Source organism: Columba livia, chromosome 4, assembly GCF_036013475.1.
Source record: "Columba livia isolate bColLiv1 breed racing homer chromosome 4, bColLiv1.pat.W.v2, whole genome shotgun sequence".
Lineage (NCBI taxonomy): Eukaryota > Metazoa > Chordata > Aves > Columbiformes > Columbidae > Columba > Columba livia.
The window spans coordinates 27679975-27697900 of record NC_088605.1 but is presented as its reverse complement, the minus strand read 5'-3'; the positions used below and the strand labels follow the sequence as shown (position 1 = coordinate 27697900).

Genomic DNA, 17926 nt, shown 5'->3' with positions numbered 1-17926 from the left:
CCTCACCCCTCTCGACAACTACCTGAAAGGAGGTTGTAGTGAGGTGCGTGTTGGTCTCTTCTCCCAAATAACAGGTGATATGGAAAGCAAACAGCCTCATGTTGCACCAGAGGAGGTTCAGATTGGATATTAGGAAAAAGTTCTTCACGGAAAGGGTTGTCAGGCATTGGAACAGGCTGCCCAGGACAGTGGTGGAGTCACCATTCCTGGAGGTGTTTAAAAGACATACAGATGAGGTTCCTATGGACATAGTTTAGAGGTGGAATTGGCAGTGTTAGGTCTACAGTTGAACTTGACCTTAAAGGTCTTTTCCAACCTAGATGATTCTGTGAAAAGCAGCTGAAGCCATTACTTCCACCGCCAGAGTGGCAGGTAAGAAGAAATCCAAGCATTGAGGAATAAAAGAGATGCCAGCAACCTTTTTTCTGATTAACGAGCGCGGGACAGGTCCCCACTGCCACTGCTGGTACCTAAAATTAGCAATTAGCAATGGGATGAAGTTCAACAAGGCTGAGTGCCGGGTGCTGCACTTTGGTCACAACAACCCCCTGCAGCGCTACAGGCTGGGCGCAGAGTGGCTGGAGAGCAGTCAGACAGAAAGGGGCCTGGGGGTACTAATTGACAGGAAGCTCAACATGAGCCAACAGTGTGCGCAGGTGGCCAAGAAGGCCAACGGTATCCTGTCCTGTATCAAAAATAGCGTGGTCAGCAGGACAAGGGAAGTGATCCTTCCCCTGTACTCTGCATTGGTGAGGCCACACCTGGAGTATTGTGTTCAGTTCTGGGCCCCTCAGTTCAGGAAAGACATTGAAGTGCTGGAGCGGGTCCAGAGAAGAGCAACACGACTGGTGAAGGGACTTGAACATAAGACCTATGGGGAGAGGCTGAGGGAGCTGGGGTTGTTTAGTCTAGAGAAGAGGAGGCTTAGAGGTGACCTCATCACTCTCTAGAACTACCTGAAGGGAAGTTATAGCCAGGTGGGGATTGGTCTCTTCTCCCAGGCAGTTAGCAATAGGACAAGGGGGCATGGGCTTAAACTCTGCCAGGGGAAATTTAGGCTGGATATTAGAAAGAAATTCTTTACAGACAGAGTGGTCAGGCATTGGAATGGCCTGCCCAGGGAGGTAGTGGACTCGCCGTCCCTAGAGGTTTTTAAACTGAGATTGGACATGGCACTTAGTGCCATGATCTAGTAAACGGACTAGAGTTGGACCAAGGGTTGGACTCGATGATCTCTGAGGTGTTTTCCAACCCAGCCGATTCTGTGATGCTGTGTAATTGGTGCCACTGCCCCCGCCCGGCACCACCGGCGCCCCCGCCCCCGGGCGGCTCCAGCTCCCGGCCCCGCGAGCCCGCGCAGCCGCGCGGCGCCCCGGTGCACGCTGGGTGTTGGAGTCCGCAGCCGCCACTTCCGGCCCGCCCGCGCGGGGGGCGCTGGGAGTTGTGGTCGCGCTGCCGCGGGAGCCCAGCGGCGTCCTGGCCGCCTCTGCCGCCGCTCCCGGACGAGGGGCCGGGCCGGGCGGGACAGCTGCCGCGGGGCGGCTCCAGCCGGGGGTGTGGGGCAGGGTCGGCCTCTCGCCGCAGTCCATCGCCCACTGGCGGGGCAGAGATGGAGGCGCCCTGGCGCCAGGGCGGCCGGGGCCGGGGCCGTGCCAGGCCTGCTCCCGGGCTCGCCGACCGCGCTGGGGCGGCTGCCCGACCCCCGGCCCCGAGGGCCCGCGGCGGTGCCGGCGTTGCGGCCGCGGAGACGAGCGGCAAGGGGGCCAGCGGTGAGTGTCGCTTCCTCGCCCCTACCCCGGCCCGGGGCTGCGTGGTCCCGTGCTGGGGAGCCGGCTGTGGCCCGGAGCCCAGCCGGGCCTTGGGGACCCCCTACAGACGCCCAGATCGGGGCTCTCCCGGGGGTCGCTCGTGTGGGTTCGCTGCTCGGCGCTGGCCAGCCCGTGTGCCGCCTCCTGGAACCTTCAGGGGGAACGTGGGGGGATCGGGGGCTGGTCCTTCCCGGGGGCACAGCCAGCGCCCCTCGAGCAGGAGAGGAGCGTGTGGAGGACACGGTGCAGCAGCTGTTTTTCGGTACGGTTGGAATACCCCGGAGAGCGCTGCCCGCCGTGGTCAGTGCCGCACATGGCCCCGCTGCGGAAGGGGCGCGGGGTGCGGGGAGTGCGAGTTACGCCTCGCAGGTGCGGAAGTGCCAGACGCTGGCCCCTTCCGAGTGGTAGCGTAATTCTCTAAGGAAAGCCTTAACACTATACTCCACGAAATCCTAGTAAATATATTTGGTGCAATAGCCTAATGCAGAAAACTGCGAAGTTCTTAAGACCTCTGACCTGCTGAAGACCTTTATATCTCTGTGGTATGTTATCTTAAAGGCACTTTGGTTTATTATGAACTCTGTTAAGTTATATATTTTTTTTCTCCATGTGATAGTCTTCCTTTATTTCATACACAATAGCTTTTTAAAAAGCTTATATTAAAATATCCTGTCCCTTTTAATGTAGCCAGCTGTGAAATTGCATGAAAGCAATATTGCAATAAAGACTTATTGAATGGAGAGAGATCAATAAAAGTCATATAAAAACAAACAAACAAGCCCCACCAAATGCTGGGAGAGGTACCTGTAGGGTACCAGCAAATTATAGCAATTGCTTTTGTCACTCTTTTCCTGATTACTTTTTTCTTCTTCCTCATGATATAGAAGTTGTGTTTGTGTGGAAAGTGTGTGTGTGGGTTTTTAAGTATCCATTTAATAAAGTAGCATTTTAGATGCATATATTCTAGCATATTTGGTTGGGTTTGTCTCCAGTAATTAACAGATAATAATTCTTGCTGTGGATTTTATTGATAATACTTAGTAAAGAAGAAAACACAATTTATCTTTTCTTGTGTGGTGTTGAAAATGTAGCAACGTACTGCCCTTAAAAATATAAAATCACCAAGCTCTTTAAAGAAAAGGACAGTTGAAAGTATGTGAAACTGAATGTGGTTATGATTGCCTTACGCTATTAATAATTATTAATCCGCTCTCTTAATAGAATTATCTTCACAGAAGAAATTTGATGAAATTAAGAAGGCTAATCAGGCTGCTGCAAAAAAGCTAGTTGAAGACCAATTTAGCTCCTCCTCTGAAGATGATGATGAAGATGCTGAAGAAAAACAAGGAAAGATTTTGGTCAAAACATTTAACATTTACACCAGTCAAACTGGTAACTTTTTTTATTTATTTACTTTCATTTTGGTATGAAAGCATAAACAATGCTGTATTACTGGCTGTGTATTAGAATTTTTCCATAATTGGAGGGAAAGCACTTTATTCTGATGTCTTGTATTAAAAATACTTGTTCCCAGCAAGGCACACTGGCAATACTTCTTGCCTCTTATGCAGAATCAATGGTACAGTTTGGAAACTGTCTGAAGTACTTCTAATAATGTGGTTTTGTCCTAATATTTGACTGGCATTTGTACAGAGAAAAAAGTATATATACTTTTACAGTAGTCTTAAGATGTACAGAATAGCAGATCAAACGTTACTGATTGTTTTTAAAATCTTTATACATTAAAGATGGAGATGCAAGTGAACTGGAACGTACAAGACAGTACATGAATGAAGCTTTTCAGTCAGGGGCTATGACATGTCTCATCTGCATTGCTTCAGTTAAAAGGAACCAAGCTGTAAGTATTTTACAGTAGGTTTTGAGAATAAAGTGTATATAACTGCCTGAATAACTTGTGTTTAATTATATTACTAATGTAATTCTTGGGATTGATAGTTTTAAAATGTTACAGTTCTTAATGCACCATTTGATATCTTTGTGTTTTTCAAGCACTTGAAGAAATAAGTGCTTATACTTATGTAACTTATAATCAGAATATGTATTTTTTGACATGTGTTTATTATTGTAATGTCAAATAGTTATTTTTAAATTTCAGATGGTAGCAGATGGAAAAAAAAAAGAAGTGCGGGAAGGCCAATGCTTGCCATGACTTATTGAATAAACTATGTCATAGCAAGCACAAAAGCAAAAAATACTAGGAAATTAGGAAGTATTCTCGTTAGAGTTATAGCAAGGGAGCCAAGATAAACTTTGCTACTCCAAAGACTGATCAGATGAAAGAGAAGGGTGACATGTCTGGGTAGATTGTCTTGCTTCATATAGGTACTTTTTTCATGGGAGAGATTTCAGGACAAATCTTTTTTGCTTTCATTGTTATGTTTCAACTTCCCTTTGATGTTGACAAGCCCAATACTGTTTCTGTTACAGTTACTTAAATCAAAAACATTTTTGCAGCTGAATGTTAAACATTAAAAGAAAAAGGTACAGAAAATCTTTAACTTCTTATGTTGGATGTATATGGATTACAAGTATCCAATGAAACTGTAGTCATTAGCTCTTATTTTAGAAAGAAATGCAATATATTTTGTATTAATTCTTAACATATTTATTCTATATTTTTTCAGACCTTAACATGTATGTTTAGCTTGATTTTTAAAGTTCTATGTCTCTTGATAGAGTTAATCTCAGCAGAAGTGAAATGATTTGGCAACTTGGAAGGTGTCTTTTATAACTCAATGGTTTGTTAGTTATCTTGTAAGTTTCAGCAAAGTCTGTTTGTTTACTTAATATCTCCTGTTTAGCTTTAGTTTTGGGAAGTTATTTATTATACTTTTAGAAACTTAGGTCATTGGCTTTGTCCTCCATAAGTTAATGGGGAAAATCTGCTTGTTTTCACAGTATAATTTTATAACAGTGTCCTAAGTTATTAGAAAAATAAAGAAACGAAAACTTTTATTTTCTGCTGAATTTCTCTTACCAAATTGTTACAGTAATTCTAAGCTGACAATTTAAGACATCAATATGTGGAAAGTACCAGAGTCATAAAACTGCGTTTCTGTGTTTTAAATTGCTTTTCAGCAGCAGACAGATATTCTAAGCAAAAAATTGTGATTTCACTCCAGAACTGACAAAGAAGTGTATACAGGGAACAAGAACATAGAGGTTTAGTGATGGGGACAGGTTATTGGCGAAATCAACTTAATCTTCCACACATTTGCTTTTAATTCTGTTCCATTTTATACCTCTCTTGCTCCTTGAAGAAAAGACAGTATGTTGAAAGCCACACTTTTAATAAAAATATTTTTCTTCCTAGCATTGTATGTAAATCTGAAAGTTTGAAAGGGAGAAGAGTCTTTTTAGTACTTTTACTGCCAAGATGTGTAGAGACCTAGAGTACAGGACAGGCAGAGAGGTGGTGGGAAAGCTGGGCTTGGTTAGTCCAGCAGAGAGCAGGCTAGGGGATGATATGATTGCAGCCCCTGTCTGCTTGGAACTGTGAAGGTGGCTAAAGACATCTTTGTGGTGACAGGTGGCAGTGGCACAAATTGGGACGTGCAGATTGGGTACTGGGAAGGTAGTATGACACTTGGAGCAGGTTGTCCAGGATGGTTGTGAAGTCCCCATCCTTCAGGATTTTCCAACTTCGCTAGGCAAAGCCGTGACTGAACTGAGCTAATTGGCAATAGTCCTGCTTTGGGCACAAGGTTGTGCTATGTGACCTCCAACAGTGTGTTTATATCAATATTATTTCTATGATTATGGGAGTATTTTGGGCTCCGTAAGCCTTTGGAAAAACTTCCCACAGCAGCAGGAAAAAACATTATAGGTATGAATCTGTAACAATAAAACTGCCTAACAATAGATATAATCAATCTTTGGAAACTCATTTTTAAATGGAAAAATAACAAGCTTGTATGTCTTTAGATATTATGGATGTTCATAAATGGAAACAGAAGGAAACCTGATATAAAGCACTTGGCACTTATATCTGCTCTTTAGGTCTGGAGCTGTTGTGGATGCTTCTGTATATTTCACTTGGTGTGTATCCAAAAGTGGGCCAAGGACAGCCTTTTCCTTGTCTCTTCTCCTTTGACAGATGATGATTTTGGAAAGAAAGATTATCCCTGGCCATGGTGAGCTCTTCATGGTACATTTGCAAAATATACTTTTATTGCGAGACATATGCAAATTGGAGTTACTTTAGAAAGGAATGGTGCTTGTAAATGACATGCACACACACAAAAAAGTTTAGAAGACTGACTTTTCTATTGTTTTTCTGAATTATTTTAAAGTTTTCATTAACATGATTCAGGAATATTTCACAGTGGGATTAAAAACCTGCTGTGTCAAATTTCTTTCAACCTCTGAGAAGGTGACTTATCTATCAGGTGTTTCAGCTTCTAATGTTTATTTCTGAATGGCTTTACATGTTTGTCACTTTCAAAATTGGCACCATGAAATAAATTTAAATAAAACAGTTCTAAAATAGCAAGATTTATGGGGTTTTTTTTTTTTTTGTTTGCTTGTTTTTTGGTTTCTGTATAACTCAAGTGTTAAAGCCAGTATTGCAGTTTTACAGGAGATTGTAAAAAGAAGGTAATATTGTGGCTGCATGAATAATGAAGCTGTCTGAAAATTCAGTCAGAGTTTCCCTGTGCATGTTTCCTCTGGGCTTTGTTTGCTCACCTACTTTTATGTGGAAACTTGTAGTAATATCTTTGAGGGACACTTCTCTGTCAGATTTGGTTGAAAGTGCCTGATGGATTCAAAGGCTCAATTAACTGGGATCTCAGAGAGCAGGTTTGCTTAGGAAACAAGGTATAAAATTGTTGGCTCACAGCGTCTCGAGTTGATAATGCCTTTTCTACTCTCAGCTAGTTTTGTGTTTGGGAATAATGTTTATAACAAAAAAATTTCAAGGTGAATAGTATTTTATTTAACATTTCAGCACATGATAAAACGGTGCAGTCACTATGGAGAACTTGTTTATAGCCTGTAATGTATTATATAGGGGCAAATTGACGTTTTGTTTGATTAAAAATTAGTATGTATGTCTTTCAAAGCCTCCATTGTTCTCTGAGGAGCTGTTCCTTGTCTGTTGTCTTTTCCTAGTGTAGCCACGAATGGGAGCTGCTTTTTTTCTTCTTCCTTGTGTTGCCTCCCTCGTCCGTAGCTAGCACCCAAACCTTTAGGGCCTGTGGCACTAACAAGTTTGAGACCTTTGGTGCATGTCTACCTTTAGGAAGAATGTATTTTTAAATATCTGACACCATCAAAGAAAATAAATAAAGGTGTGCATCTTATAATATTTAAGATGCTGAACTGGTAAAATCTAAAATCTTTTAGATAAAATTTTCAATATTATGCGTAGTTTTAATAGCATAGCTAAATTTTGTTTTACATAGTTTATAAATTGCTACTGGTAATAACCTGGTTTTTAATCTATTTTTTTGGTTGGTTCTGTTTAAATAGGTTATTGCTTTGCTGCATACATTCCTTTGGTATTACATAATAATTATTCTGTATGCTTGCTACACTGATTTTTTTTTTTTTGTGTATATTCTAAGAAAATATTTAAGTGATAGGACAATTGCTTAGACATTCTAATGAATGTATTGTAAAATCCGACATATAGCAAGACCTTTATTTATGTTGTTGTTGGTTGCAGTCGTTGTCAAAATATTAATTGGTAGCCTGGTAACAATCTTAGGAAACAGAAATAATAAAAACTGTTAAAAAAAAAAAAAAAATTGCTTGTCTTTTCACTGCCTTTTTCTCCTGTTGTAGTCCAAAATGTAGGTTTGAATACAAACGGTCTGAAACTCCCAGTAGGTATTACTGTTACTGTGGAAAAGTGGAAAATCCAACGCTGGACCCATGGCTGATACCTCACTCCTGTGGTCAGATATGTGAGAGGGAATTCAAACCTCCTTGTGGTCATAAATGTTTGCTGCTTTGTCATCCAGGTAAATCTGTTGCATCTCTTGGTTATGTGACCTGTATTTTTGTAGCTGTAAAGTTTTCAGAATAAACCAGGTGTAGCCAAGGCTGCATTTGCCAAATGGCCATTTGCAACATGTTCTTTTTCCCTTGCTTAGGACCTTGTCCACCTTGCCCAAAGATGATCACAACAACCTGTCACTGTAAGAAGGCCCAACCTGTGCCCCGGAGGTGCAGTGCCAAGGAATGGTCGTGTCGCCTGCCGTGTGGACGAATGTTGCTGTGTGGACAACACACTTGTGAGAATGCCTGTCATGCAGGTAGACAGACCCACCTCCTTAAACTTCATAGGAGTAGTTGTTTTAATTGTTAAGATACATCGTTCTTTTGCATTTCCTACTCTCAATGTCACTTCACAATTACACACAGGAGATTGTCAGCCTTGTCCTCGAGTCAGTAAACAACGGTGCATCTGTGGAAGGCAGACAGCAGAAAGATTTTGTGCAAGTCCTCAGTGGCAGTGTGATCAGGTATGTTGAAGCTGACTTTTTTAGATTATTTCTCATCTTTATAAAATTTGATTACTCAGTGTGTTAAGGGTTGGAAAAACTCATTCAGTAAGGAAATAATTTTATTTTTTAGGTTTTGAAAAAGCAGTCAAAAATGTGAGCAGCAGTGTTTGAGAATGGATCTACTTCATGGCTTGGTTAATTTCTGCCAGTAGTTGAAATGTCACTGTTCTGGAGTTGTGCAAGGGTTAAGCTAGCAGTTAATTTGACCTTGTGTATTCGGTTTTCTTGCACTCGAGGCTGACATTTCAGCTGCTACCTTCAAAAACTAAGCATGAAACCACAGCTTAGTAGCAAAGAGTTTCATGAGATTTACTTATAGTGACTGTAAAAGAATGAAAGCTGTGTGATTCATTCTTTGAAGTATATTTGCAGGTCATTCTTTGGACCAAGGCTATGGCTTAACAGACTGTAAAAAGTAACAATAATTTCGGGGGACAGGTTGTACCAGGAGGTACTTGGTCATTATGATCTTGCTAAGAAAGGTGCTCAGCCTCTGTAAAGTAACAATTAAAATGCAATTTATTTTAGCCACACTATAGAGAAGGGGAGTATAATCTAAATAACAGTATGGCCCGTTGGATGCTGGGAGCTCTGAGCTGTGCAGCATGCAGTTTCTGATCCACGTGCAGCATGCAGTTTCTGATCCACATGCAGCATGCAGTTTCTGATCCACATGCAGCATGCAGTTTCTGATCCACATGCAGCATGCAGTGCAGACCCCCATCTGTAAAAAGGGTTACCCCATTTTGGTCATTGAAGCTATTGTAAGATTTTTGTTTCATGAAAGCAACTCTGTTTGTCATTTCTACTGTCAGACAGCAAGGATGTTCAGATGAGAACTTCTTGCTGCACTATTAGATAAAGGCAAGGACATGCAGGTGGAATAATCACTGGTACCAAGTGGGAGCTGCCTCTAATCTCTTCTGCTACAATAAGTTTATCCTGTGGCCGTGGGATATGTGTGGCACAGCACAGGCCTGAAGGCCAAGCTGTACATGCAGCACAGTGCAGGCTGGGACTACTCAGGTTCACTGTTAGGTAGGCCACTCACTCCTCAGTATATAGTGGTCTTCCAGTCAGAATCACTGTAGGCGTGAGCAGTTTTATTTGGTGAACTTGGCAAATATAAGATTTGTTAACAAAATTCAGAAAAAGTTAAATTCGCCTTGAGTTTTTCCCCTTGAGTTGCTTTGTCTTGTTATGAAGTTCCATTACATTGCATTCTCTTGGTTTCTCTGAGTTTTCCAGGTGTGTGGGAAACCTTTGCGTTGTGGTAATCACACATGTGAACAAGTTTGTCATGCTGGTCCCTGTGGAGACTGTCCTCGTTCCGGGAAAAGGTCCTGTCCATGTGGAAAGTCAAGTAAGCTCCTTTCATTTATTTATTTATTTCTAAGATAAATTTTTAAAAAGTTATCCAGTCTTTGACAGTAAGTAGTTTAGGTTAATTCTGTGGGGCAGGATCCATAAGAAGTTCTTACAGTGAACTCTGACAGCTTAATGTTTTTGCTTAATTCTTTCAAAGCATTATTTAGTACCAGGGATTTAATTTGCGATGTGAATAATAGAGTAATTCTAGAGAAGCTTTTAAAAAAAAATTAGAAAATTGGAATTTGAACTTGTATTACCCCATGCATTTTTTTTCAAAATATTTTGGCTTTTCTTCTACATGTTTACTTGTACTTCTCTTCATCTAGAGTTTACACTGCCTTGTACAGAAGATGTGCCCACATGTGGCGATAGTTGTGACAAAGTTCTGGAATGTGGCATCCATAAATGTTCACAGCGCTGTCATCGAGGTCCTTGTGAAATATGCAGACAGGTTAGTGTTACTGTAGCAAGTTCACATTGCGTTAAGGTTTTTAAACACTGTGTGCCTGGAACAGTGCAAGTCTTCTAAGGAAAATGCCGTCATATCTATCACAAAATCTATTACTTTCTGTTCATTAAAAGCAACATATTATTTCCCTATTTCCCCCCCATCCCATAATAACACAATTCGGAATTAATAGCTGAGCATTATGAGGCATGGATGAGGGTTTTCTAACAATATGGGTTGGCTTGGGTTTTTTTACTTTTTTAATTAATTGTGCCCTAAAAGACAATTTTTCCGCAGCACTTCTAGCTTCCTTGGTGCTTTGTCTTATTACACTATTTCTTCATTAGCGAAGTGGAAGATGCTGTAACATAACATTATTTCCTTGTTAGTAAGAAAATAATATTTTGCTCTGCTCTATCTATAGAGCTTGTGTGGTCTGGCCTATAAAGCTGTTGCTCTGCTTGCTTGCTCTCAGTTGTGTCTTCCTGAACCAGCTTTGGCTACAGAATCTATGGTGAAAGTAATTAGCACATGATAGCTGGGACGAAGGTCAGATAAACCTGCTCACCTGTTTCTTACTTACCTTTGTACATGATGGATGAATCTAGTTCACTATGCAGGAGAGGTACTTTTTTGATTAATTTGTTTTGCATTTATGCTTGTCGTGTTAACACTACGCGCTTGAGTGGTTCCCTTGAAGTGGCTTCATTTTTGGTGAGACCAAGGCTACAGTGAAGTGCCATTCAGAGCACAGTGTCTGCAATACCAGCACAAGTTCCCCAAGTATTAATAGTTATTGCACAGATAGGTGATCTGCTCTAGCATGTGAGATACTTCCTGTTGTGAATAGAGCCTTGTAATGTGCTCTCCCACAAACTTTTCTTTACAGCTAATAGTAGAACATTTTATTTTCCACTTTTTTTTTTTAAGTTAAAAATACCCTGATTTTTTTTTCCTGTATCTTGCCACTCAGGAAGTTGAAAAACAGTGTCGCTGTGGAAAGCACACTAAGCGCCTGCCATGTCATAAGCCATATCTGTGTGAAACAAAGTGTACTAAAATTCGTGATTGCCAGAAGCACCAATGTAGGAGAAAGGTAAGTGTCCAGAGATTATCTTTCTTAAATGTATTGTTTAGATAACATTCTTATTTAGATATAATGTTTTACATATGCCACATCAATCTGTTGTTCCACTTCATGTTATCGTATAGAAAGTGGAGTTTTCTTCAACATCTTTCAAATTAGTTTACAGTGTACCAGAATTCTTTGAACAGCATGTCATCAAGAAAGCCTCAGTGGCCTTAAAAACTGACAACTTTCCAGTTCCAAAAGGCAGTTTTGCTTTCAGATAATTGAGTAGTTACTGATGGTTTTTGCATTTTGAAGTAGTTAAATCCTGTATTTCCTTATGTTGTAGGAAGAACTGGGAATCTCTCTTAAGTCTGTGAGGGACAAACTCTCATTTTTGACAAGGCAGCATTCCAGCCCACCTTCTAATATGCATGCCTGTGAACTGTAGTGGTCTGACAATTGGGAAACTGAGTTTTGTTTCCCTTCTCATTTCAAGTCAAAGGAATGATTGATAGCTCAGACCTATCTTTTCAGTTTATTGATGCAAAAAGACCTGACAGTTGCCTGCTATATGTGAATTACGACATCACAAAAGTTGGACTTCTTATTGCAAAGAAGCATGAAAAATACAGTTTTATTCTTAAGTAATTTTGAGTATAATTATTACAGTGAATTTACTTTATGTGAAAAGATGGTAAAACAAGGAAATGCAATCTTGGCATCTTTAATTTATGCTAAAAGATTGCCATTCTTCCTGATACAGTTTGGAAAGAGAGTACCTTTTAAATTAAAAATGAGGATCTCTCCTGACCTGGCATACACCAATGTGATGGTGATGTGTTGTGTTCCAGTTCTTCCACATTACTGCTTTATCTAAGAACAGAAAGTAGATAACTGATCCTGAAGTTATCTGACCTCTACTAAAAAGGTGGGGTGTTTGTTGTGGGGTTTTTTTGTTGTTTGTTTGGTTTTTTTGTTTGTTTTTGATGTTTTTAAAAGTGTTTAAAACAAAAAAAAAGGGTGGTTAGCAACATTTTTGTGCCAGGGGCAATGCAGCATGAAAGCAAAGAAGTTGCAGAGTAATGGGGCGAACTGTTGGATATCCTGCGTGTAATCTTCTGAAATTATTTCGGATTCAAATATTGTAAGAATCTGAACTTTTAAAAATACTGTTATGCTTTTTGGAAGCCCTCTGCCTTTTTAGTGTGTTAAAATGATGCTTTCAAATGTGGTTTCATGTTATTTTATAACTTAATTTTTAAAAACAACTTTACAGGTGGCCTCCTTTTTATACCTGGCATAAATTTGAGGATATTGGAATAAATTGCATGAAAATTTTTTAAGTACTACTGAAAAAATGAGATAGTAGAAGAGGGCAAACTTGTACCAGAAAAGTTTTCGGTTACATAAGGTATATATTTTTTGATAGTGCTGTCCTGGAAACTGTCCACCTTGCGATCAAGTCTGTGGGCGGACTCTGGGCTGCAGAAATCACAAATGTCCTTCAGGCTGCCACAGAGGTAAGAACAGGTGAAGGTTCCCCATAGTGATGCAATATTGTTTATTTTTGCCCAACTTCATGCTTGCATGACTCTGTGTGGTGCTCGGTGAATTCTCTCCCTTGTTGCATGTGGGCTTTTTGTGAGGGCAGTGTGCTTGAAAGGATTTTAGCGGTGGTTAGAGCTTAAGGATTTACATAATGACAACCCAAGTTTTTACCTGGTAATTTTGCTTAGTATTATTTCTCTGAAAATGCTCTGTCCTCTTTCCAGCTCCTGAATTCAAAATACATAGCCTGACTTTTTTTCCCCCAAATAATTCTGTTCACTGGCTATGGCAAAGTCCAGTTATGTATAGAAAAGACTATGCTGGTTGAGTCCGGATGGTTTTAAAATATCCTAGAACACAATGTGTGATATAAGTGCACTTAAAATAAAAGCTTTAAAAAAATATGAAATTTGAATGTATATTGGTACCTTACTGGTAAAAGAGAAGAGACGAACTTACTACTGACTACATGAAGGATAACAAGAAAGTTTACTTCTGCGTCCAGTGACCTTGGTTAAAAAGATGCTGGAAATGGCCAATTACCTGGCAGCTTTTATCCTGGCTGATTGCTTTGACATTTGCTTGGTAGGGGATTAAATTGGAATGACTTAAAAAGGCAGCTTCCCCCTCAGCAATTTTCCCCACAGAAGCTGCTGCCCTGCTGAAACAACAGCTGAGTACCCTATGTGATTTCTCTTAGTATTCTCAGCTATAAATTGCAACAATTTAGGAAATGATTCACAGCTTGTTCAGCCAATCTTACTTCTGAGGCGGTGATTTTTAAGTGGGCAGGACAGGTAAGTGTGGTAGTTGTCGCAGTTAGTGTATTAGATCCGTCACCACAAACAAGTGGTTTGTTTTTTTTGTTAACTGTGACCCTTTTCTTCTTCCCCGTCCTTTCTTCTCCCACCCCTGTACCTCTCCAAAATCCTGGAAATACTTAATTTTTTTTGGTACTGTCAGAAGAAAACCGGTAACATAATTTTTCTGCATTATTTTGGTTGATAACTAAATCGTAGCATAAAATTCTGATTGGAAAACTAAGGCGTTAATGCTGTATTATAGGATAAACTTTTACATTGAATAGCTGTTTATATTTCATACTGCTTGCATCTTGCAGCCTGGCTGAAAGTGGCAATGACTTCTAATAGCTAACAGCAATGGAAAAATAATGAAGCAGTGCCTGTAAGAAAACAAAAGTGAACTTTGGGGATGTAAATATATATACAAATAGATACACTTCAAAGTGTATGTAATTTATAAAAATGGTGCAATTATTGATATTTAAGTGCTAACTCTTGTCAGAATTTAGGCATCTAATGAAGCTAATAACTAAGGTATCAGATAATAAATTCAGAAAATAAAATAATTTGTGCTTTAACAAATTGCAGTCTAATATAATTTGTAATATCTTGTCAAAATGTTTTAAAATATTCCTAGTAAAGGCAATGATTTTTATTTCAAAATATTTATATTCATATGTTTCTCCTTATACACCAATGTTTTAATAGCTGCTGAAACTTATAATTAATTATTTTATCTTCAGTATGTAATACCAGGTCAGGTTAGTTTTGCTGTGAGCTGCCAGATGTCAGTGACCACCGGTTTTAAAGGAAATAGTATGCCTCCTAGAAAATAACTTGCTAGATCAGGTCCTTTAGAAGGTACCTGATGTCAGAGTTATTCGTGGTTGCTGATAGTAAGCACTTGGCCTTTAGCCAGGGTCCCTGAAAACATGTAACTTAATCAATTCTGTTTGTGGTTTGATTTTTACATTTTCTTTTTTTTTTTCTTAAGTATTTTAATATGCTTACCGAAATTTAGAATGTTTTGCAAAAGAACAGAAGTGTTTTGTTTCTTATAGTAGTACATTATAACACTTGATTTGAGAATGCTGTGCTCTCACCTTAACTTCAGGCTTATGCGAGATCTCTGTTCTTCCATCTTTTTGAGAATGTAGGCGGTTTTCTTTGTTAATAGAATATTTAAATAAGTTGTACACGAATTAACCATTGTGGGCAGCATAGATTTAGACCTTCAGTTTATTTTGTAGCAGTAGCTGTTTATGTGTGCTGATAATATAATTTAATTTACTTTGGAATATGAACACTGTGTAATTCCCATCCTTTTCAATTCAGCAGCCTTTTGTCATTGAGAGATCCACTTCTTGAAGTATTGCTTGCCAGATCCTGCTAACAAGTCAGAATATTAAAAAGTTGTGCTGTCAATAACGCTATCAAAGCTTTGCTTTCTTTAAAGTTTCAGAATGCAACATGATTAGTAAGCCAAAATCCAACATCTACATCTGTGGGGTTTTTTTAGAAGATGCGTATTCTTGTTGTTAATTAGTTAATAATAAAACTTAGCAGTTGGCACTTGGTGAATAAGTAGTGTGGTAGAGCCTGAAATTAAAACAGAAGGTATTGTACAGATCTCTTTTTTTTTAATGTATCAGGTTAGTAGCATGAGTAACTTTAGAAATGAGGAGGATCTTTTCAAGAAAGCAGTAATTATACAGAAAGGATGAACACTTCTTTAATACTATACAAAATCTGTCAAACTTTATTGTACCAGTTTTTCAGTGTCTCTTTTCTAACTTTTGAATATAAATGAAAGATGATACATCTTCATATGCATGTAAGACTGAAATACAAATAGCAGCTGTTTAATTATTGTGTGATCCAAATGCCTGGGCTTTTAATTCTGGGCTTTTAATTATTCTTTTTAAAATGTGTGAGGGGAATTGTTTCTAACTTGATACCAGTTAACAACTGTAGAATAATCAGGATTATTTCTTTAAGACTGGTGAAATTCTCTTTCCCAAGAGGCATTTGAAACTAAGCAGAAATGAAAAAATAACAGCCAGCTATTATTTAGGTCAAACAGAACAGGACAATTATACCATGTGCATATTCAGAGTTACATTAGTTACCAGTTTTTATAATTTGTAGCTTATTAAGATTATCATATTCGTAACATATCTGTTTTTAGGTAGTTGCAATCCATGTCCAGAGACCGTAGATGTGAAATGCAATTGTGGGAAAACTGTTATTAAAGTGCCCTGTGGCAGAGAGCGCACCATCAAACCCCCGAGATGCAAACAGCTCTGCAGGTCAGTATAGAAAGCACCTGTGCTTCTAGTTCTTCAGCGGAGTTTGAGGTGTCCTTAAAGAAAGTAGTCAAACATCACTTCAAAAGGCAAAAAAATACTTCTTTAATATGATTGTGGATATTACTTCTCAGTTTTCTGTATTCTTTACTATGCAGATGGAGATCAGCAATAATCCTTTCTATCAGATGCCCCTTTGATACTGTAGTTTCATGAGCAACTTGCTGCTGTCAGGGGGGAGGTTCTGTCCTGCTGAGCACTTCTAATTCTATGGCCCCACTCCATTCTTCAAGCCATCTCTGGTACATTTTGAAGTACCTCCATGAGGCAGTTTACCTAGAAAACTTGACTAGCAAAAGGAAAAAGGAGAACAGTTTCTGCTGGGGTGTAGCAAGATTGCTCAGTACAGAGTAGAATCAGGATTGAAATAGCTGTTTGAATATGCAAAACCAACTTTGATTTGATTTAATTTAATTTAGAACTCCAGTATAATTTTACTGTAATATTCACAACTGCTGAAGGTGAGAGGCAAACTCAGTTAAAAAAAATAACTTGTTCATCTCAATTATTTGTATTTTGAGCATAACTGTTCAGTGACTGTAACTTCATATTTCTTGCTGTCATATTGATTCATTTTTGGATTTTACTTCAGTCGACCGCCTACCTGTCACCACCCTACGCAGGAGAAACACTATTGTCACTTTGGTCGGTGTCCTCCGTGTCGTCAGTCCTGCCAGAAAACATTAACGTGTGGTCATTTGTGCCCTGTTTCCTGCCATGATGAAGCACTTGTGAAGCAAACTGGCTCAGTAAGTAAATAGTGAAAAATGGTGTGTTGTGTTCTGAAGAATTATCAGTAGTTGTTTGTGGGGGACTACAGTGGGTCCGTGGATTCCCTGACAAAGGGCATGGGAACAGAAGTTAGCCTTGAAGATATTAAGGCCTACCCGTGAGAAAGATGGGAGTAAAGGAGTATCCGAAGATAAGGATGTACCTGTGAGAGAGAAGGGAGTAAAAGAGTAACATTGATGATAGCAAAAATAACCAATGAGATGTTACTGCTGTCACTTGTAACCAATAGTGAAGAGACACATGAATTGGCAAAACAGTATAAAAATGCACTTGTGGCAATAAATGGGATCTACTACTTTCACCCTGGAAGAACTTGGTCTATGTTGTTTGTCCATCTCAACCACGACAGTTATTTGACCTTAATCTTATGCTGGAGGCTTCTGCAGTTTAGAGTAAATAAATAAATAAGAGCAAAAAAATAAATAACCTTGATAGTTACTAAACCATCAAAATTAGCGCAAGTTAGAAGTGAGAAATTGTTTGGCATCTTTAAATATGACACATGCATGTGCTGCATGATGGAAATTTCACTTGGTTAGTAACTGAAATACTTTTTATATTTTTGCCTCTATTAAATAATTAGAATTGTTTTGGTGTGGGTTTTTTTTACCTTTTTTTTTTTTTTGACGAGATGTTGAGATTTCATTAGTAAAAAAATAATTACTAGAAAGTGGGTTTGCTATAACTGGGGTCTGTTTAGATGATAAGCTTATTTATGGTCAAGCAGATAGCTCTGTCTGTTTTCTATTCAGCTAGTGTTGCTTTTTGCTCTCAGCATCAGTCTGCAGGTCCTTGGGAACAGCCATCTGAGCCAGCTTTTATTCAAACTGCATTGCCATGTCCTCCCTGTGAGGTTCCTATACCAGTGTAAGTATTAAAAAAGAAAACAAATAAAAGAAAGTTTTAGCATGGAAAAAGATTTTTTTTTTCTTTTTATACTTTCTTAGAGATCAACATGAAATTAAACATATTTTCCTCTTCAGATGCAATGAGCCTATGTGAACACCATTCTCATAAAACTGTGAGCATTGATGATTGTCTAATAGATATTTCTGCAGTGTTTGCTCACTGCATGAAAGGACTTGAAAGTAAAGATTGGTTGCTTCTAATATATGTTGTTTGCAATGCTGCCTTAAAAGAAAAATATGAAAACTGCAAAGACAGACATTGTAATTTGATAGTCTT

At 39.1% G+C, this 17926-nt stretch overlaps 1 protein-coding gene across 3 annotated transcripts in view; it reads left to right on the top strand.

Moving 5' to 3' along the window:
* The first annotated feature begins 1430 nt into the window (after positions 1-1430).
* Positions 1431-17926, top strand: part of NFXL1 (nuclear transcription factor, X-box binding like 1) — a 49051-nt gene continuing 32555 nt past the window's right edge. Inside the window, exons 1-14 of one of the 3 annotated variants that reach the window (XM_065060833.1) lie at positions 1431-1769; positions 3030-3200; positions 3557-3666; positions 5829-5962; positions 7617-7795; positions 7928-8089; positions 8199-8299; positions 9590-9704; positions 10039-10163; positions 11134-11256; positions 12662-12752; positions 15772-15892; positions 16542-16698; positions 17517-17608. In XM_065060833.1, coding sequence (XP_064916905.1) covers positions 1610-1769; positions 3030-3200; positions 3557-3666; positions 5829-5962; positions 7617-7795; positions 7928-8089; positions 8199-8299; positions 9590-9704; positions 10039-10163; positions 11134-11256; positions 12662-12752; positions 15772-15892; positions 16542-16698; positions 17517-17608 — 1841 coding nt within the window. In that variant the 5' untranslated portion in view covers positions 1431-1609. Of the gene's footprint in view, positions 1770-2032; positions 2351-3029; positions 3201-3556; positions 3667-5828; positions 5963-7616; positions 7796-7927; positions 8090-8198; positions 8300-9589; positions 9705-10038; positions 10164-11133; positions 11257-12661; positions 12753-15771; positions 15893-16541; positions 16699-17516; positions 17609-17926 lie in introns of those variants that run through there. The other 2 variants (XR_010472200.1, XM_065060834.1) reach the window with 2 other exon arrangements.